The following is a 22,442-nucleotide window of genomic DNA, read 5'->3' on the forward strand; positions in this document are numbered from 1 at the left end:
GCGGTGCGCGCTCCACGGACTGGCGGGAGGGAGCCGGGGCGGAGGGGCGGCTCGCCGGCCAAGCAGAGCCCCCGAGTCTGGCTGGCAAAAGCGGAGGGGCCGGACAGACGGAGTGTGTTCCGACAGCAAGCCCGACTTAGCGTCTGGAAGGTCATAAGTTAACAGCTCTGCTCGGAAAGCGGGAAGGCTGGAGGACAAAGGGAGGGAGAGCTGCTGAGCCCCCGGACGACACAGCTCAGTTTGGCGGGGAACAAAGGCGCTCGCCAGCGCCATCTCCCCCGCCCATCCCCCAGCCGAAATCCCAAAGGGAACCAGTTCCTGCCAGGGAAATTGCTCGCTCTGCGCAAACACCCAACTCTGTGCTTCTGCGGAACCAAACCTCCGGCAGCGGATCTGAATCCCTCCCGCTGCCACAGGGCCCCTTCTGAAGTGGATCACCTAAGGAGAAGCAAGCTAAGCCTGCCTCTCCTGCCCCCATGCACCTTGCCTACCCACCCCAGCTAATATGCCAGATCCCCAGCACCACAAGCCTGGCAGTGTGCAAGTAGCCCAGACGGGCCACGCCACCCCACAGTGAATCCCGCCCCTAGGAGAGGGGAAGAGAAGGCACACACCAGTCTGACTGTGGCCCTAGCGGTGGGCCAGGGGCAAACATCAGGTCTGACTGCGGCCCCGCCCACCAACTCCAGTTATTCACCACAGCACAGGGGAAGTGCCCTGCAGGTCCTCACCACACCAGGGACTATCCAAAATGACCAAACGGAAGAATTCCCCTCAGAAGAATCTCCAGGAAATAACAACAGCTAATGAACTGATCAAAAAGGATTTAAATAATATAACAGAAAGTGAATTTAGAATAATAGTCATAAAATTAATCACTGGCCTTGAAAACAGTATAGAGGACAGCAGAGAATCTCTTGCTACAGAGATCAAGGGACTAAGGAACAGTCATGAGGAGCTGAAAAATGCTTTAAACGAAATGCAAACAAAATGGAAATGACGACAGCTCAGATTGAAGAGGCAGAGGAGAGAATAGGTGAACTAGAAGATAAAGTTATGGAAAAAGAGGAAGCTGAGAGAAAGAGAGCTAAAAAAATCCAGGAGTTGAGGGGAAAATTAGAGAACTAAGTGATACATTAAAAAGAAATAATATACACATAATTGGTATCCCAGAGGAGGAAGAGAGAGGGAAAGGTGCTGAAGGGGTACTTGAAGAAATTATAGCTGAGAACTTCCCTGAACTGGGGAAGGAAAAAGGCATTGAAATCCAAGAGGCACAGAGAACTCCCTTCAGACGTAACTTGAATTGATCTTCTGCACGACATATCATAGTGAAACTGGCAAAATACAAGGATAAAGAGAAAATTCTGAAAGCAGCAAGGGATAAACGTGCCCTCACATATAAAGGGAGACCTATAAGACTCGTGACTGATCTCTCTTTTGAAACTTGGCAGGCCAGAAAGGATTGGCACGATATTTTCAGTGTGCTAAACAGGAAAAATATGCAGCCAAGAATCCTTTATCCAGCAAGTCTGTCATTTAGAATAGAAGGAGAGATAAAGGTCTTACCAAACAAACAAAAACTGAAGGAATTTGTCACCACGAAAACAGCCCTACAAGAGATCCTAAGGGGGATCCTGTGAGACAAAGTACAAGAGACATCACTACAAGCATAAAACATACAGACATCACAATGACTCTAAACCCGTATCTTTCTATAATAACACTGAATGTAAATGGATTAAATGCGCCAACCAAAAGACACAGGGTATCAGAATAAATAAAAAAACAAGACCCATCTATTTGCTGTCTACAAGAGACTCATTTTAGATCTGAGGACACCTTTAGATTGAGAGTGAGGGGATGGAGAACTATTTATCATGCGACTGGAAGCCGAAAGAAAGCTGGAGTAGCCATACTTATATCAGACAAACTAGACTTTAAATTAAAGGCTATAACAAGAGATGAAGAAGGGCATTATATAATAATTACAGGGTCTATCCATCAGGAAGAGCTAACAATTATAAATGTCTATGCACCGAATACCGGAGCCCCCAAATATATAAAACAATTACTCATAAACATAAGCAACTTTATTGATAAGAATGTGGTAATTGCAGGGGACTTTAACACCCCACTTACAGAAATGGATAGATCATCTAGACACACGGTCAATAAACAAACAAGGGCCCTGAATGAGACATTGGATCAGATGGACTTGACAGATATATTTAGAACTCTGCATCCCAAAGCAACAAAATATACTTTCTTCTCGAGTGCACATGGAACATTCTCCAAGATAGATCACATACTGGGTCACAAAACAGCCCTTCATAAGTTTACAAGAATTGAAATTATACCATGCTTACTTTCAGACCACAATGCTATGAAGCTTGAAATCAACCACAGGAAAAAGTCTGGAAAACCTCCAAAAGCATGGAGGTTAAAGAACACCCTACTAACGAATGAGTGGGTCAACCAGGCAATTAGAGAAGAAATTAAAAAATATATGGAAACAAACGAAAATGAAAATACAACAATCCAAACGCTTTGGGATGCAGCGAAGGCAGTCCTAAGAGGAAAATACATTGCAATCCAGGCCTATCTCAAGAAACAAGAAAAATCCCAAATACAAAATCTAACAGCACACCTAAAGGAACTAGAAGCAGAACAGCAAAGGCAGCCTAAACCCAGCAGAAGAAGAGAAATAATAAAGATCAGAGCAGAAATAAACAATATAGAATCTAAAAAAACTGTAGAGCAGATCAACGAAACCAAGAGTTGGTTTTTTGAAAAAATAAACAAAATTGACAAACCTCTAGCCAGGCTTCTCAAAAAGAAAAGGGAGATGACCCAAATAGATAAAATCATGAATGAAAATGGAATTATTACAACCAATCCCTCAGAGATACAAACAATTATCAGGGAATACTATGAAAAATTATATGCCAACAAATTGGACAACCTGGAAGAAATGGGCAAATTCCTGAACACCCACACTCTTCCAAAACTCAATCAGGAGGAAATAGAAAGCTTGAACAGACCCATAACCAGCGAAGAAATTGAATCGGTTATCAAAAATCTCCCAACAAATAAGAGTCCAGGACCAGATGGCTTCCCAGGGGAGTTCTACCAGACATTTAAAGCAGAGATAATACCTATCCTTCTCAAGATATTCCAAGAAATAGAAAGGGAAAGAAAACTTCCAGACTCATTCTATGAAGCCAGTATTACTTTGATTCCTAAACCAGACAGAGACCCAGTAAAAAAAGAGAACTACAGGCCAATATCCCTGATGAGTATGGATGCAAAAATTCTCAACAAGATACTAGCAAATCGAATTCAACGGCATATAAATAGTATTATTCACCATGATCAAGTGGGATTCATTCCTGGGATGCAGGGCTGGTTCAACATTCGCAAATCAATCAACGTGATACATCACATTAACAAAAAAAAAAAAAGAGAAGAACCATATGATCCTGTCAGTCGATGCAGAAAAGGCCTTTGACAAAATCCAGCACCCTTTCTTAATAAAAACCCTTGAGAAAGTCGGGATAGAAAGAACATACTTAAAGATCATAAAAGCCATTTATGAAAAGCCCACAGCTAACATCATCCTCAACGGGGAAAAACTGAGAGCTTTTTCCCTGAGATCAGGAACATGACAGGGATGCCCACTCTCACCGCTGCTGTTTAACATAGTGCTGGAAGTTCTAGCATCAGCAATCAGACAACAAAAGGAAATCAAAGGCATCAAAATTGGCAAAGATGAAGTCAAGCTTTCGCTTTTTGCAGATGACATGATATTATACATGGAAAATCCAATAGACTCCACCAAAAGTCTGCTAGAACTGATACATGAATTCAGCAAAGTTGCAGGATACAAAATCAATGTACAGAAATCAGTTGCATTCTTATACACTAACAATGAAGCAACAGAGAGACAAATAAAGAAACTGATCCCATTCACAATTGCACCAAGAAGCATAAAATACCTAGGAATAAATCTAACCAAAGATGTAAAAGATCTGTATGCTGAAAACTATAGAAAGCTTATGAAGGTAATTGAAGAAATATAAAGAAATGGAAAGACATTCCCTGCTCATGGATTGGAAGAATAAATATTGTCAAAATGTCAATACTACCCAAAGCTATCTACACATTCAATGCAATCCCAATCAAAATTGCACCAGCATTCTTCTCGAAACTAGAACAAGCAATCCTAAAATTCATATGGAACCACAAAAGGCCCCGAATAGCCAAAGGAATTTTGAAGAAGACCAAAGAAGGAGGCATCACAATCCCAGACTTTAGCCTCTACTACAAAGCTGTCATCATCAAGACAGCATGGTATTGGCACAAAAACAGACACATAGACCAATGGAATAGAATAGAAACTCCAGAACTAGACCCACAAACGTATGGTCAACTCATCTTTGACAAAGCAGGAAAGAACATCCAATGGAAAAAAGACAGTCTCTTTAACAAATGGTGCTGGGAGAACTGGACAGCAACATGCAGAAGGTTGAAACTAGACCACTTTCTCACACCATTCACAAAAATAAACTCAAAATGGATAAAGGACCTGAATGTGAGACAGGAAACCATTAAAACCTTAGAGGAGAAAGCAGGAAAAGACCTCTCTGACCTCAGCCATAGCAATCTCTTACTCGACACATCCCCAAAGGCAAGGGAATTAAAAGCAAAAGTGAATTACTGGGACCTTATGAAGATAAAAAGCTTATGCACAGCAAAGGAAACAACCAACAAAACTAAAAGGCAACCAACGGAATGGGAAAAGATATTTGCAAATGACATATTGGACAAAGGGCTAGTATCCAAAATCTATAAAGAGCTCACCAAACTCCACACCCGAAAAACAAATAACCCAGTGAAGAAATGGGCAGAAAACATGAAAAGACACTTCTCTAAAGAAGACATCCGGATGGCCAATAGGCACATGAAAAGATGTTCAACGTCGCTCCTTATCAGGGAAATACAAATCAAAACCAAAATGAACAAATCAGGAGACTATAGATGCTGGAGAGGATGTGGAGAAACGGGAACCCTCTTGCACTGTTGGTGGGAATGCAAATTGGTGCAGCCTGCTCTGCTCTGGAAAGCAGTGTGGAGGTTCCTCAGAAAGTTAAAAACAGACCTACCCTATGACCCAGCAATAGCACTGCTAGGAATTTATCCAAGGGATACAGGAGTACTGATGCATAGGGGCACTTGTACCCCAATGTTTATAGCAGTACTTTCAACAATAGCCAAATTATGGAAAGAGCCTAAAAGTCCATCAACTGATGAATGGATAAAGAAATTGTGGTTTATATACACAATGGAATATTACGTGGCAATGAGAAAGAATGAAATATGGCCTTTTGTAGCAACGTGGATGGAACTGGAGAGTGTGATGCTAAGTGAAATAAGCCATACAGAGAAAGACAGATACCATATGGTTTCACTCTTATGTGGATCCTAAGAAACTTAACAGAAACCCATGGGGGAAGGGAAGGAAAAAAAAAAAAAAAAAGAGGTTAGAGTGGGAGAGAGCCAAAACATAAGAGACTGTTAAAAACTGAGAACAAACTGAGGGTTGATGGGGGTGGGAGGGAGGGGAGGGTGGGTGATGGGTATTGAGGAGGGCACCTTTTGGGATGAGCACTGGGTGTTGTATGGAAACCAATTTGACAATAAATTTCATATATTAAAATAAATAAATAAATAAATAAATAAATAAATAAATAAATAAATAAATAAAAATAATCTTAAAACAAAAAAAAAATAAAACTTATGCATCTGGATTAAATTAAAAAAAAAAAAAGGTGAGAGACAGGGGGTGCCTGGGTGGCTCAGTCGGTTGGGCCTCTGACTTCGGCTCAGGTCATGATCTCATGGTCCGTGAGTTCGAGCCCATCGTCGGGCTCTGTGCTGACAGCTCAAAGCCTGGAGCCTGCTTCGGATGCTGTGTCTGCCTCTCTCTCTGCCCCTCCCCTGCTCACACTTTATCTCTCTCTCTCTCTCTCTCTCTCAAAAATACGTAAGCATTCAAAAAAAAAAAGTGAGAGACAGACATTACATGCATCCTGATGGAAATAGTCCATATTGTTGTGAGTGTTCTTACAAAAATATCTAACATAAAAGTGATCTAGCTTCCAGATCTAACTGCCAATTTATAGAAATTACAGGAGACAGAGCAACAAGTTAAATGACACCTCAGAGGCAATCACCAAATTCCTAACTGTGGAAAACTCTACAAAACATGCGACCCAGTCTCTTGTTTTCTTCTTTTTTCCAATGTTTACTCATTTCTTTGAGAAAGAGAGACACAGAGCACCAGTGGGGGAGGAGCAGAGAGAGGTGGAGACACAGAATCCAAAACAGGCTCCAGCTCTGAGCCCCACAGAGCCCGATGTGGGGCTTCAACACATGAAACATGAGATCATGACCTGAGCCGAAGTCGGATGTTTAACCGACTGATCCACCAGAGCACCACATGACCCAGTTTCTTAAAGACAAAATAGCACTAGTGGGAGTGAAGGTATACCTAGAAGAAAGTTGAGAGACATATAAACCAATTGTTATGTCTTCCCATTCAAACGAACCAAATGTTAAAAAAAAAATACTGAGAAAATTTTAATAGTGATATTTTTTTTTATAAATTTTTTTTTAATTTTTTTTCAACGTTTATTTATTTTTGGGACAGAGAGAGACAGAGCATGAACCGGGGAGGGGCAGAGAGAGAGGGAGACACAGAATTGGAAACAGGCTCCAGGCTCTGAGCCATCAGCCCAGAGCCTGACGCGGGGCTCAAACTCACGGACCGCGAGATCATGACCTGGCTGAAGTCGGACGCTTAACCGACTGTGCCACCCAGGCGCCCCTTAACAGTGATATTTAATATTAAAATAACTTCAGTATTATAATAGAATTATAATTATATTGTAAAAGGGTCCTTATCTTTTAGAGATACTAAAATTTGTGAATAAAATAATATGATATTTGGGGTTTACTTAAAAATAATCCAGGGTTAGAAGGAAGTGGACAAGGTTATAGATCAAGGAGTGATAAACTATAGCCCAGAGGCCAAATCTGGCCCACCACTTGTTTTTGTAAATGAAGTTGTTTTTTTGTTTTTGTTTTTGTTTTTTAACATTCAAAGTGCATCGTCTTCTATTTTTCAATGTTTATTCGTTTTTTTTGAAGGAGGGAGAGTGTTCACGTGAGCAGGGTAGGGGCAGACAGTGAGGGAGATAGAGGAGCTGAAGCAGGCTCCAGGCTCTGAGCTGTCAACCCAGAACCCGAAGCAGGGCTCAGGCTCACAAACTGTGAGATCAAGACCTGAAACGAAGTTGGATGCTTAACTGACTGAGCCACCCAGGCTCCCCTGTAAATGAAGTCTTATTAGAATACAGTCATGCCCATTTATTTATGTGTAGTCTATGGTTGCTTTTCAGCAACAATGGCAGAGTTGAGTATTTGTGACAGAACAGTTTGGCCCTCAATGCCTAAAATATTTACTTTCTTGCCCTGTACAGCAAAAGCTTTCTGATAACTGGCATAGCTAAATCAAAATTGGCTATAAGTAAGTGGATTATTACTGAAACTGGGTGATGGATACATAGAGGTTATACATCATATTATGGGACATGTAATGTTTTAAAATTTAAACAAACAAACCAGCATATTGTGGTTGGTTTTAGGAAAAAGTTTTGACTTGGCCTTTGACTTTATCATTGAGGATGGCATCCTGGTTCCACTCCAGGGTGCATCTTACCCAACACTCTGCCTCTAAAGACACTCCCAGGGACTGTTCAGAAGTGGGTATGGCTGTCTACCTTGAGAACTACCTCAGAGGCCTTAACAAGGCCTTGACCTGCCTCAGTCACCTTCATCAAAACATCCAGAAGACTGTCCATGGGAAGCAGCCTGGATGGATCTCCTTTGCTTACTCACTATCCTTTGAAGAGCTTACTACATCTAGAAAGAAACTTTTTGTTTTCAGGATAACAGACACTGTACCTCTCCAAGAAGTATCTCTATTTCTTAGAAAAACAAGTTGCTCTTTCAATGCTATGAAGATAATGACACTTGGAGGCTCTTAAAATTGACAGAAAGTCACAATAAATCCTATATACCTTATAGATAAGCATACACACATGTATGTATCATGCTGCAAAACCCACAAAATAAACTCATTCCTCAAATACACTTACCAAATACAGGTTTTCCTAGAGAAACACACAGTTAACGACTTTCAGAGCAAGCTCGGTCATTTTAGAAGTCCAATTCTGGTTCCTCCAGCAAACACCTATTGAACATCTGCTCCCCTCACGGTGTGTTGCTAAACAGTTGAGAGACAGAAAGATGCATGAAACACTGTTCCTGGTCTGAAGGATCTAGTGTTAAGGGATTAGGATTATAGTGGTTTGTAGTATAGGAGAGAGAGGAGAAGCCATTGCAATAGTTTCTTTTATTACATACTTGGCACACATGCCTACATGTGTTAAGCATTCTAAGGATTTTATATCTTTAATCTTTACAATAAACTATGAAGTAAGTGTTACTGTCCTCATTCTACACACTGGTACTTAGAGAGGAAATAACTTAAACCCACACTCTGTCATACTCCAAGCTGCTCTCCTAAACATCATTGGTAGTTTAAACACTGAAATGAACATTTTTATTTTGTTTGCACCATAGAGACGCATTTATAAAGAAGCTCCAACTACATGTCACTGTACTGGGTTTCCTCTCATCTCTCATGAGTTGGATCTCATCTTTGACCACCTTGAGCAGGAATGAGACATTTTTGTTTATGCCAAGTTTGAAGGACAATGTGAAAATTCTGCGAATTTTGTAATCGCAGAAGTTGGTATCTATCATTTTTTAAATTGTTTTGTGGTCTTTTAACAATTTTTTAAAAGTAACCTCTGTACCCAACATGGGGCTAACTCACCACTGCAAGATCAAGAGTCCCAAGCTCTACAGACTAAGCCAGCCAGGAGCCCTGGTATCTATCATTTTAAAGAAACACTGGGCCCTCCTCCGTTCATGCTCTGTCTCTCTCTGTCTCAAAAATAAATAAACATTAAAAAATTTTTAAAAAATGGGGTGCCTGGGTGGCTCAGTCGGTTAAGCATCCGACTTCGGCTCAGGTCATGATCTCACGGTCAGTGAGTTCAAGCCCCGTGTCCGGCTCTGTGCTGACAGCTCAGAGCCTGGAGCCTGTTTCAGATTCTGTGTCTCCCACTCTCTCTGACCCTACCCTGTTCATGCTCTGTCTCTGTCTCAAAAATAAATAAACGTTAAAAAAAAAAATTAAAGAAACACTGGAAGTTGGCTCTACATATAAATATAAAAGATAACAAATTAAAAAGTCTTTTTGCACTCACACACACAATATTCTTTTTTGAGCACGTTGACATCAAGGCTAGCTCTGGGCAAAACTCTGAGGATTGTGAGTTATACTTCGAATGTTTAATAACAGCTTTCCCCCCAAAATGTGTGTATATGTTTATTATAAATTTTATAGTATTAAGGATATGTACCACCCAATTTACAAATAACAATAAAATAATACTCCAAACTGTAAATTCCATATAGTCCATTGATTTTCATAAAATGATTTCATTGATCTTTGTTCAATTCTACTCTCTGTAGCCAAACTTTGGTTGCAATTGACAAATAAATGTAGTTCCAACATTAATGGTGGTTGACATTTTTATTTACATTAAAGATTAGGATGAAACAAGAAAACCATACATCAGAACTTCACTTGTTCCTCATTACGTGAGTGCCACCTTCGCTACATTGGATAATAGTTTTTGAATAATGAAAAACTATTTCTTCAAATTTTGCAGTTCACATTGTAATGGCTATAGATACCACATACTTTTAAGTTTAATTTGCATTGTTAACATTTTCTCCATCATTTTCTCAAGTCTGGACAAACGACCAACAATAATAAATAAAGCCCTGATTTGTACCATTTGCCTGTTTCCATAGTATAAACACTCTCACCATGGTCAAATTCAAGCTACAATTATGACATCATTAAACCTTTACTTGAAAAGATAAGCATAGGAGCACACGATTATACAGAATATCTACCACATATATACAATAGACATAACCTCAAGTGCATTAATAGTAGTAATATGCTAACATGTCTAGGGAATGATGAGTTTGTTTTATAATTTATTTAATTGTAAGTTTGTATTGAACTGTATAAAATTACTGATATGCAACCATATATATATTTTTGATCTACACAAGTTGTAAGTTCAAATGATTCAACCTAAAATGTACTCAGGTAGTTTGGGGATGGTGGAATTATTGGGGGGAGGGTTGGATAATGATGATGGTGATAAAAAGAACCTCTATTTACTAAATACTGTGCTAACTCAAGTTTGGCTCTCTGATTTTCAATAACTAAAGCGGAATTTCTTGTGATTCAATCTTATCTAGCTTCTCCCAGTTTGAACATACTGAGACAGAGATCAGGAAATTTCTGGCACTTTAAATTCAATTAAAAATTTGACACAATATATAGAAAGTGAAATACTATCTATGTAAAATAGTGTTCAGGATATTTGACACAATTTTTGAGCTAAGTATAGGAGAGAACAAGCACTCTTTTTTGGAGCATGAAACTCAATAATTAAGTCCTGGCTTAATTAACTACTTACTGTATTATGAACTGTACATTTTGAACTGCCTCATGGATTCTGAGATCTGGTTTCTTATCTGTGATTTGGGTAATAATACTATCTGCCTAATTTATATGTTCTAGTAATCATGAGATTTAAATAGGAAAAGAAAATAAAGAGCACCTTATAAACGGCCCAATTTTATAAAGGTAGTGGCTTATTATAGAATCACAGCTCTGTGTATTTGCCTCCAGGATTGTTTTCTGGGCTCGGATCCCAGACAAGGGGCTAGGGGAAGGGGGGGAGGTGGGGTGGGGGAAAACAGCTATCAGGCTTTGCTATGCGAAGACATTACTAAACATTTGTTTTACAGTAAACAACTGCATTGCTGAATTAGCTTCTCAGGATCCTTCAGACTGCCTGCTCACACCTGATCTATTTACAAAACTTAATTTTTAAAAGAGAAAAAAAGCCCTCTCCTCTTTCTGCCCCTTACTTGTGTTCTTTCTTTCTCTCGAAAGAAAGAAAGAAAGAAAGAAAGAAAGAAAGAAAGAAAGAAAGAAAGAAGAAAAACAAGAAAAAAAACCCTCTCTTTCTTCATATTAATAATCTTCAAGAAATTGAGGACAAATGCAATTTACAATTGAAAGCTCACAGGCTCCGAGGGAGGGAGGAATGTTTACCAAACATTCAGGTGTTTCAGGCCTTCCAGTGGCACAGCTGGGAGGGGGACCCTCCCTTTGGGAGGGATAGAGCAGAGCCCTGACCCTCCCTGTCTCCTACTCTCCATGGTTTGCTTCCAGGGTTTACTCGAGTTATCCAGCTGATTCACTGTTGCTGTGAAAACAGGGCTGAGCAGGCTATTGAAAGCCACAGAAACCAGAAGAAACTAGTCATGAAAACCCTGACTATCAGCTGACAGATTTCTTCCTGAGAACTCATAATTGAGCATTTTTTTCCAGACTAGAGCAAATCTTCAGGAGCTGACCAGGATCCGGAGCTGTTTCAGCCCAACTTGGCTCTGATCTCTTTGGTCATGCTGGAGGGTGCCGAGTTCTACTTTAACGTGGACCATGGCTACCTGGAAGGCCTGGTGCGAGGGTGCAAGGCCAGCCTGTTGACCCAGCAGGACTACATCAACCTGGTCCAGTGTGAGACCCTGGAAGGTAAGAGCTGCTCTTCTCACCATGTAAAAAGGGGAAAAGGGAATGACACCTCCCATTGGGAGCTTAGAGAACCGACTGTGTTCCCATGGCCTGAGAGTCCAGAATAGGTTTTTATTCCCAGGGTCCAGACTTCAGGGGTCCATGAACTTGGAGGAGGAAAAAAAAAACAAACAACTCCATCTTTATTTCCAATTTTCTTTAAGTGAAATTTAGCATTTCCTTTCATTATGAATGTAGGCAACAATCAGTGGTTAGTGCTTTGTCACCAATAGAAAGTCAATATTTTCATATCCCTATACAATTCTTGCATACTTTGAAATATTTATATTTTCACAATTTTGCACTTATACTAGGTATTACACTTACTCTTGAATCTTGATATTTAATGTCTTAGTAAGTAAGTATGTTTTACACATTTTAAAACATCTTGATAACTGTATTTTAACATCTTTTGTTCACTTGTAATCTTATGTATTTTCATCCTACATATTTATCAATAATATTTGGAGAAGGACTCAGCAAACTGCCCAGGGACAAATGCCCTCCCCACCCCCCAACAAAATGCTAAGAAACTTGGTTTAGAGAATTTTATTCTATACCTAGTTTATTAGTATAAATTGGTATGAGAGTTTATTTCAGGTTTTTACCTTTAACTGAAGCGTAAGAAAAAAGTCAAGAGATGAGCAAGTGGTGAGGCTAACCCTGGATTCAAAAGTACTGACTTTGACCCCTCCCGGGGCTAGGTAGGTGGCCTGAGGCTCAAAACCTGAGCCTCAGTGTCCTCATTTGTAAAATATGATAGTAAAGCCTGCTTTGCCTGCTTTGTTTGGAGAAATAAATGAGATAATACATGAGAAATGTGTTAGAAACTGAAGCACTAGGTAAATGAAAATGATCTTGTTTTAAGCACTTTATTGAGGTGTGATTGACATGGAAGAAACTGTACATATTTAATGTATACAACCTGATGAGATTAGCGGTAGGTATACATCCATGAAATCACCACAATCTATGCCATAAATCAACCATTACCTCCAAAACTTTCTTCCTGCCTGTTATTATTTGTGTGTGTGTGTGTGTGTGTGTGTGTGTGTGTGTGTGTGTGTGTACTACAAGGCTCTATGCTATACAGATTTCTAGGACTTACTTATCTTGTGTTTCCAAAACTTTGCACCCTTTGACTAATACCTCCCCATTTTCCCCTTTTCTCTGGAAATTATCTTTAAGCTACAATACTTTCAAAACTTTCCCAAAGATTTTCATCTATAAAACATTATTTTTATTATAAAAACAACTACACTAGTTCATTTTGAAATGTACTTCTAAAATCAACACACGTCAATAATAAGGTGCTTTAAAACTTCCAGATTTTTCTAGAAAAAGCAAGAAAGCAATAAGGATCAAAACTGCTAGGAAGGGTATTGAAAGCAAAAACAAAACAAAAAACCTGAAGGTGACTTTGCTGAGTCTGAGGGTCCTGCGTCACCTGTTTGTAATTCTGACCAGTTAAAGCCAGAGTTAAGGCGGAGCTGCCCAAGTTGAGATTAACCTACTCCTTTCATTAGCAATGGAGACAGCTAGAAAAATCTTTCAGATGATAAATAATTCTGTAGGCTACGTATAATTACAATATAATCCCAAACCATAAATCACTTCAGCATATTAGGAGTTTGGTGACTGAAGAATGTTAATCATGTACAGAAACTCTGCATAAATATTGTGATAATTTTGTGTAGTGACTGACAGTCACCATACACTTATCGCGGTGAGCATTTTGTAATGTATATCATTGGGTTGTTTTGTTTTGTTTTTTAAAGTTTATTTATTTTTGAGACAGAGAGAGACCAGGAGCAGGGGCAGAGAGAGAGAGGGAGAGACAGAATCCCAAGGTGGCTCTACACTGTCAGTGCAGAGTCCAACACGAGTCTTGAACCCACAAACTGTGAGATCATGACCTGAGCCGAAATCAAGAGTCAGATGCTTAACCAACTGAGCCACCCAGGTACCCCGATAATTGTTGAATCACTGTGTTGTACACCTGAAATTAATATAATGTATGTCAACTATACTTGGATAAAAAAAGAAAATGTGCTTAAGTTGAAGTAGAAAAAGTGAATGAACACAAGGCAGAATGAGTGTTTCTAACAGAAGCCACTTCAATGAATTCTTTTTAGTTTTCAGTCAAGCTTTTACTTTTTTAAGATTATTTATTTACCTATTTTAAGTAATCTCTACACCCAAAGTGGGGCCCAAACTCATGACCCCAAGATCAAGAGTCACACGCTCCTCTGACTGAGCCAGCCAAATGCCCCAGTCCAACTTTTAAATAAGCTAAAAAATGCAAATTTTAACACAAACAATACAAAAAATACCTAAAATATGATACAAAACCAGATTTAGCCAGCTCACTAAAGAATTCAGAAAGAAATCACCATCAGCTTCAATTTGGGAGGAAAAAATGGGTTTCAGACCCTTTCGAAGATCTAGAGAATGACTCTTCTTAGAAAAACACACCCAGGTAAAGGCACACAGAATTTTCCATGTAATATCAGGGGTCCTGGGCCACCCAAAGCCATCCTTGCACCCTGGTTAAGAGATCCTGTCACATCCATCAACACTTTGTTATTCTTTTACCTCAGGTTTCTATCTTTCTTTCCTCCTAATATATTTTTTTCAACCACTCATTTCATAACTATGTTTGAATCTGTGTGCCAATCTGTTTGGAGACCCCCAGGAGTGTCAAGTGTGGGTCATTAAACTACGGGTTATACTGGCTGCTGAGAATATAAATCTAAATAAGGATTTCATGTCTGCAGTTAACAGTTGAGGATGCTGAGGCTTAGAATGGCTCTGTCTAATCTGACACTCTTGTCAGGGATGGAGTATAGACATATCCACAACTCTTTTTCCACTAAAATGTCTGTGCCTCCTGAGCACGAATTAAAGATAAATGATTATGCCTATGTTGATGTCAGCTCCTTTTTGATATGGATAATAATAAGGTCTGCCCTACCTGATTATTTCATAGGACGTTGGGAAATAAATAACTTGGGGAAAGCAATGCAGCTGTTGTATCTGCAAATACGCTGAGAGAAACCAAGCCATCTTCTGAGTTGATGAAGAGTTGAAGAGAAGCGTGCCTGGTGGGCTCAGTCAGTAGAGCACGTAACTCTTGATCTTGGAGTTGTAAGTTCGAGCCCTGCAATGGATGTAGAGATCACTTAAAAATAAAATCTTAAAAAAAAAAAAAAGCTGAAGAAAAAAAAATCAAGGGCATTTATCAGGATCAATGTTAAGGACTTAAGGATTTCTGTTTACATTTGCACAAAATCTGCACTGTACCAATACAGGGGAAGAAGAGTGGATAAAACTGTCGTCGTGGTACTATGTGCTGACACAGACACTTTCTGTAAAAGAAGAGCTAATTTGGCAGAGATTAAATTTGCCTTTAGTGTTATCAAGTCCTCTAGACGTCAAGAGTGTTCTGACATCAACAAATTGTTTTACACTTACTTAGAAAGAATATAAGGTTTCAGGTAAATTTAGAAGAGAAAATGAACATTTTCTAGAAAAACTTTGAAAAGTCCTAGAATTCATAATTGTGCTTAACTGCATATATAATTGTGCTAGTGTGACCAGAAATACTCATCTGTTCCAAGGTTTGCCCCTGACTAACAGTGACCTGAATCAGTTGCTAGGACACTCTGTGACTCTGCTGTTCCCAGAGATAGAAGGGGGAAGCTAGTTCACATGGCCTATCCCACTGGTAGTGCTGGAAGGCTGTACTACGTGGAAACTTTAAAGTCTTTAAAAGTGACTTTGCAGCAAAATAATAAAGTCAAAGTGGCATAAAATGTTCTTTTAAAGAATTAACATTTTTGGGGGGCATCTGGGTGGCTCAGTCAGTTAAGCTTCTGACTTCGGCTCAGGTCATGATCTCCTGGTCTGTGAGTTCGAGCCCCATGTCAGTCTCTGTGCTGACAGCTCAGGGACTAGAGCCTGCTTCAGATTCAGTGTCTCCTTCTCTCTCTGCCCCTCCCTGTCTCACACTCTGTCTCTCTTTCAAAAATAAATAAACACTTTAAAAAATTTAAAGAATTAACACTTTTTAAAAAATTAAGACTTTTTTTAGAGCAGCTTTTAAGTTAATGGCAAAATTGAGAGGAAATTTTAAAGATTTCCCATATGCCTCCTGCCCGCATCCACTCACAGCTTCATCTGTTGTCCACGTTCCCTACCGTAGCCTGTTATAATTGATGTTATAATTGATGAACCTACAATGACACATCATAATCACGGAGAGTCCGTAGTTTGCATCAGGGTTCACTCTTGTTGTTATACATTCTATGGGTTTGGACAAATATATTGACATGTATCCATCATTATAGTATACAAAGTATTTTCACTGTCTTAAGAATCCTCTGCTCCACCTGTTCATTCCTCTCCCCCATCCCACTTCTGGCAACTGCGAATCTTTTTTGCTCTCTTGTAGTTTTCCCTTTTCCAGAATGTGATATAGTTAGAATTATACAGTAAGTAGCCTTTTCAGATTGGCTTCTTTCACTTAGTAACATGAATTTAAGTTTTCTCCATGTCTTATCATGGCAACACTGCTATTTTCATCAGAATTTTTTATTTTTTTAATTTTTTAACTTTATTTATTTTGAGAGAGCGCAAGTGGGGGAGGGGCAGAGAGACAGAGGGAGAGAGAGATCCCAAGCAGGCTCCGCACCCCCACTGCAGAGCTCAATGTGGAGCTCAAACTCACGAGCTGTGAGATCATGACCCGAGCTGAAGTTGCACACCTAACCAACTGAGCCACCCAGGTGTCTCTCATTAGAATTTTTTAAATTACAAGTAAGACTTTTGCAAATATTCTTTCCTCTTCAAAAATGACAAGTTGGTAAAATTAATATTTTAGATCTCTAGAATTTAGTAATTCATATTTTCTAAAATTTTTGGTGAAAAGTGTCCACTGGCTCTCTGAATTAAACTTTTTCCTTTTTTGAAAAGTAATTTTTTGAAAGGGAATGAGGAAAGTTGATTATATCTCACCGTTTAGAGGACATGACCTTCATTCCTTTCCAATAAAAATTAATTTAACAACAACATATTAAACATTTCTGGCTAGAGTCAAGGAAGTAAAATTAAATAAGATACAGTCCCTTCCCTAAAAGGGCTTCCACTCTGGTGAATAAAAATACTGAAAAAAAAGATCTTTAAGGGGGCCATTGGGCAGTACCTATCAAAATTCCAAGTGCATATACACTTGGCCTGAGATTTCATATCGCATTGTTTAGAATAGCAAAAGATGGAAACAAATCAAATGTCCATCTGCAGGGAACTAATTAAACAAATTATGTAACATTCACATCACAGAATATTCTGCAGCTATTAAAAGAAAAAGCATGAGGACACTCTCTTAAGAGAACTGATACAAAAAGATCGCCAAGATCTATTAAGGGAGGAAAGCAAGGGGAAGAATTATGTGTGGCATAGTACTCTTTAGTAAAAAGGCAGACAAATTTAAAAATATTTTTTCTATATGATGGTCTAGATACAAAGAAACTGAAAGGATATAACAGAAACTAAGAATAGTTTCTGGGAATGAGTGGGTGGGGTGGTGGATGACAAGTATGGGTGACCTTTTACTTTTTACCTGTATTTATACCTACTATCTATTTTTAAACATATATATATATACATATATATATATGACTTAGTTCAAAAGGCTTTCTTCATGCTCCCTTAAATATTATTTGTGCCTCTAATTATAGCACTTTTTTCACCTTATATTAAAAGTGCATATCCAATACCTTCACTTTCCTGTTCAAAAATAGTTCAATGGTTTTCACCATACAGGATAAACTTCACCCTTGGCTCAAAAGACTGGAGCAGTCTTGCTGATCTCTACCTTGTAAGCATTTCCTCAAAATGGTTCTACCTTTTGTAAAGCTATTCCTTCAGTCACAGATTCCATTCTCTATCCTGTTTGCCTGGAGAACAGTTATTCCTCTTTAAAGTCTCCACTCTGAGTTACTTCCTCTGTAAATTTTTTCCTCCTGTACCCCTATTGGAGTACAATTGACAAGCCTTAACTTTGTACTCTATTATGCCTTGTAACAGTCCTAATTCTGTGACACTTGCATAGATGCGTCATGCTGAGGGAGGACATTTGTCGCACTTGACTATCTTCTAGCTCCCTGAACTACCACAGTTAAGGGCTTAACTCATAATTGAATAATGAATCCATCTCCTCCTATATTCTAAGCTTCTTAAGGGCAGAGCCTATCAATATGTGAGGCCACTGAGGTGTCAGTTAAATAGGTGTGGGGGGGGGGGGATCCTTTCACAATGTATATGTGTATCAGATGTACACTTTATTGTTTTTTAAAGTTTATTCATTTTGACACAGAGACAGTGTGAGTGGGGGAGGGGCAGAGAGAGAGGGAGGGAGAATTCCATGCTGCCAGTGCAGAGCCCCACACAGGGCTGAAACTCACGAAACCATGAGATCATGATCTGAGCTGAAACCAAGAGTGGGACACTTAACCAACTGAGCCACTCAGGTGCCCATCAAATGTACATTTTAAATACCTTAAAGTTTGCGGGACGCCTGGGTGGCTCAGTCGGTTGAGCTTCCGATTTTTTATTTCAGCTCAGGTCATAATCCCAGGGTCATGGGATTGAGCCCTGAGTGTGGAGATTTCTTATAATTCTCTCTCTCTCTCTCTCTCTCTCTCTCTTTGCTCTCTCCTGCTTACACACACTCTCTCTCTAAAATAAATATCTTACAGTTTTATTTGTCAATTGTACTTCAATAAAGCCGAAATTTAAAAAAGAAATATCCATTTTAAAAAAAAAGGGACAGAAACTATATAATTTTCTGTCCAAGTTCCTCTAGCCTAAGGCTGTGTTTTGTACCTTGTAAGAATCTGAAAATTCATTTTAGAAATATCTACATGTTTGGGTTCAAGTCCTAGCACTTCCACTTTCTGGTTCTAGGATATTAAGCCAGCTGCTTAACTTTTAGCATGGTGTTTTCTTATCTGATACTTAGATGGTATCTCCCTGGCCTAATCCTAAATCATCAGGAGCATCAGAAATTCCTGAAAATGTTTTGTAAACTGCTTATCATAAGAATTCCTGGGAAATCATAAGCACCTCCCTGAACTGTAGTGTATACACAACAAGAATCAGTTTCCCCTCTTTTGCTAGACTTTTGAATTCCTGAAATAATTCTTCCCATCTCATGGTTATGATTAATGGTATTTAGTATATGGTTCTATGTAGCTGATTCTGTTCTTCAGAGAGCACCAGTTTGTTTGGAAACATTCATTCTGGTGAATAAGAATCAAAATGTGGAGTTTCAACCTTGGTAACATGGAATTGTATAATGAAGTGCTATATTGGTCCTGAGTTTGTTTGTTTTTTAATTTTTAATTTTTTTTTAATTTACATCCAAATTAGTTAGCATATAGTGCAACAATGATTTCAGGAGTAGATTCCTTAATGCCCCTTACCCATTGAGCCCATCCCCCCTCCCACACCCCCTCCAGTAACCCTCTGTTTGGTCTCCATATTTATGAGTCTCTTATGTTTTATGCCCCTCCCTGTTTTTATATTATTTTTGTTTCCCTTCCCTTATGTTCATCTGTTTTGTCTCTTAAAGTTCTCATATGAGTGAAGTAGTATGACATTTTTCTTTCTCTGACTGACTAATTTCACTTAGCATAATACCCTCCAGTTCTATCCACATAGTTGCAAATAGCAAGATTTCATTCTGTTTGATTGCCAAGTAATACTCCATTGTATATATATATACCATATCTTCTTTATCCATTCATCCATCGATGGACATTTGGGCTCTTTCCATATTTGGCTATTGTTGATAGTGCTGCTATAAACATGGGGGTGCATGTGTCCTTTCGAAACAGCATACCTGTATCCCTAGGATAAATACCTAGTAGTGCAATTGCTGGGTCGTAGGGTAGTTCTATTTTTAGTTTTTTGAGGAACCTCCATACTGTTTTCCAGAGTGGCTGCACCAGCCTGAATTCCCATGGTCCTAAGTTTTTAATCACAAATTAAATCTAATATTTGAAGTTCATCTAGGCAATAAAATTTGCATTAGGTGATGTGGAGAAATGATATACAATAAGATATTATTCATTCCCTAAACACTATCTAGCTGAAAGGATATCATAAATAAGTAAAAACAATAAAAATTTAAAAATACAAAAACAGTTGAAACCTATAAATAGCAGATATACTCAAAAGTGAAACAGATCTTCATGGCTATAGGCTAGGAAAATGCCAATGAGATGCAGGGAAGCAGTTTTGAGATGGTTGGACACTGGGCTCCAGCAGGGAAAATTAATAAAATACAGATTCCTGTATTTAATAAAAGCATATAGGTGAGGAGTAAACCAGTTTGGCTGCAATACTAGAATACCTAGAGAAAAGGCTAGAATTTAGACTGGGAAAAATTTTGAAGGACTTTGGAGGTCTGATTATGGAGCTTTAGAAAAACTAATGAGGACAAGAGACATGTCTGAATCTTCAGTCAAATACTTGCAAGCATAGAAAACATGAACATGTTATTTCTCTGAGCCTCAGTTTCTTTATCTATGAAATGGGAAATTTGGGTAAGACTGAGAGTTGATGTCCATTAAAACCATTCTGTCAGTGGCAAAACACTACAAATATTATGAAGGTCATTCTTAATCTCCCTACAACTTTCAGTGACTCCAAGATTCATATAGGAGCATTACAAAATCAAAATAATTATTAGTAAAGATTAAATTTGAGGCAGAGAGTACATGAGGAGGAAATGAACTTGGGAGAATCAATTTAAGAGCTCACCACAGTAATCTTGATGTCATGTGGCCATTCTAAACCAGGGGCACGCAGAGTGGAAACCAGAGAGGACATTAAGGAAAAATAAAGGGGAATTGGAGTAAGAAAGTACCAGAGAGGATTTGAGGTTTTATCACTGGGAGAATGGAAGTATATTAACAAAAATGGAGGGAGAAGTTCTGGTTTTATAGATACTGATACATACAAATTAAAATCTGAGTAATTATAAGATGTGATGGCTGATGCCAATATATTGGCTGAGAATAGTCTGATTTAGAGAATAAAAACCAAAGTCTTTAGCGAAATGAATCAAATTATTTTTGAAATAGGTGGTAAAAGTGAGAAGAAAAAAGATAATATTAAGTAGTAGTTCCTATATGCTGGCTCTTCACCTACATCATCTTGTCTAATCCCCACAACAACCTAAAAGCACGAATTCTATATCCATTTTGCAGATGAAGAAACAATTCAAAAAGGTCGGATAACTTTTGTAAGTTCAGCTTCAGCAGGGTGCAGGAAAAAGGCAGGGGACTGCTCAAGGATAGCACCTTTTCCAGGTACCTCTTGAAGGTGCTTCCTTGGCATAAAACTTACCTGGGGGGGGACCCTGGGTGGTTCAGTTGGTTAAACCTCTGACTTCGGCTCAGGTTGTGATCTCACGGCTTGAGTTGGAGCCCCGCATTGGGCTTTGTGCTGACAACTCAGAACCTGGATTCTGTCTCCCTCTCTCTCTGCCCCTCTGTCACTTGCGCTCTCTCTCTCTCTCTCTCTCTCTCTCTCTCTCTCTCTCTCTCTGATATAAATATATAAATAGAAATAAACATTAAACAATTTTAGAATGAATGAATGAATGAATAAATAAATAAATAAATAAATAAATAAATAAAACCTACCTGCAGTGTGAAAGGTCTGGGCATTCACTTTTTTATAGAGAGCCCCAAATGGGAAACTGCACAGGAAAAAAAATTACCCTTCTCTAAAAATGATCTGCTCACAAGCTAATAGAAGATAATCATAATGTCCCAGATCATTATCCTGTCTCAGTAGCCAAGTGACCTCAGATAATTCCCTGAACCCAGTGACTGCAACCCACAGAAGACCCATTTTTACACTACAACCTGTACGCACATATATGTATATGCTACTCGGTGTTATATACTCTGATATTTGTTACAACAGCCTAATCGAATCCTTTTATTCTTTGCTGTTTGGGACCTATTAAACTGATTTAGTTGGTAGTGATCCCAGTTTGGAAAACATTCCATTGCCTCATTTGAATAAAAAAGAGAAATGTCACTTGCCACATTACTTCTCTGGATAAAAAAGCAGTGTAATTTTCCAGTCTGCTCTGTGGGTGGTTCCATTGTTTTCTAGCGGCTTGGGAGGTTCGGCACCATACTCTTTTCAAAAATCACTCAAATTAATGTGTTAAATGTTTCCAGTTCCTGCAGCTAAGAAGCCTGTTTATTCCAAATTTATTTGACCACAAAGTCCTTTTTATCACAAACCTATTTAAATAAGCACTTGGGGAAATGCAGAGAAAAAATTATGTTGAACCCATTTTGAAAACTATAAAACTACATGCATTGTTGACCTTATTGGCAGTCAATCATCATCTCAGAGCAAACAGTTCAGATCCTGAGATTTTCTTAGAATCTGAATGCAAGTGTCCCTTGGATTGTTTTCATGCTGGGAAAAAAAGGTTCCTTCTATTTCATTTGCCTCTCCACTGACCACAATATTACAAGATTCCTATGGG

At 38.8% G+C, this 22,442-nt stretch overlaps 1 protein-coding gene across 3 annotated transcripts in view; it reads left to right on the plus strand.

The window, feature by feature from the left end:
* The first annotated feature begins 11,661 nt into the window (after positions 1-11,661).
* Positions 11,662-22,442, plus strand: part of ATP6V0D2 (ATPase H+ transporting V0 subunit d2) — a 44,389-nt gene continuing 33,608 nt past the window's right edge. For all 3 annotated transcript variants that reach the window (XM_047842517.1, XM_047842518.1, XM_047842519.1), the window contains exon 1: positions 11,662-11,824. In XM_047842517.1, coding sequence (XP_047698473.1) covers positions 11,695-11,824 — 130 coding nt within the window. In that variant the 5' untranslated portion in view covers positions 11,662-11,694. The remainder of the gene's footprint in view (positions 11,825-22,442) is intronic.

This window comes from Prionailurus viverrinus, chromosome F2 (assembly GCF_022837055.1).
Source record: "Prionailurus viverrinus isolate Anna chromosome F2, UM_Priviv_1.0, whole genome shotgun sequence".
Taxonomy (NCBI): domain Eukaryota; kingdom Metazoa; phylum Chordata; class Mammalia; order Carnivora; family Felidae; genus Prionailurus; species Prionailurus viverrinus.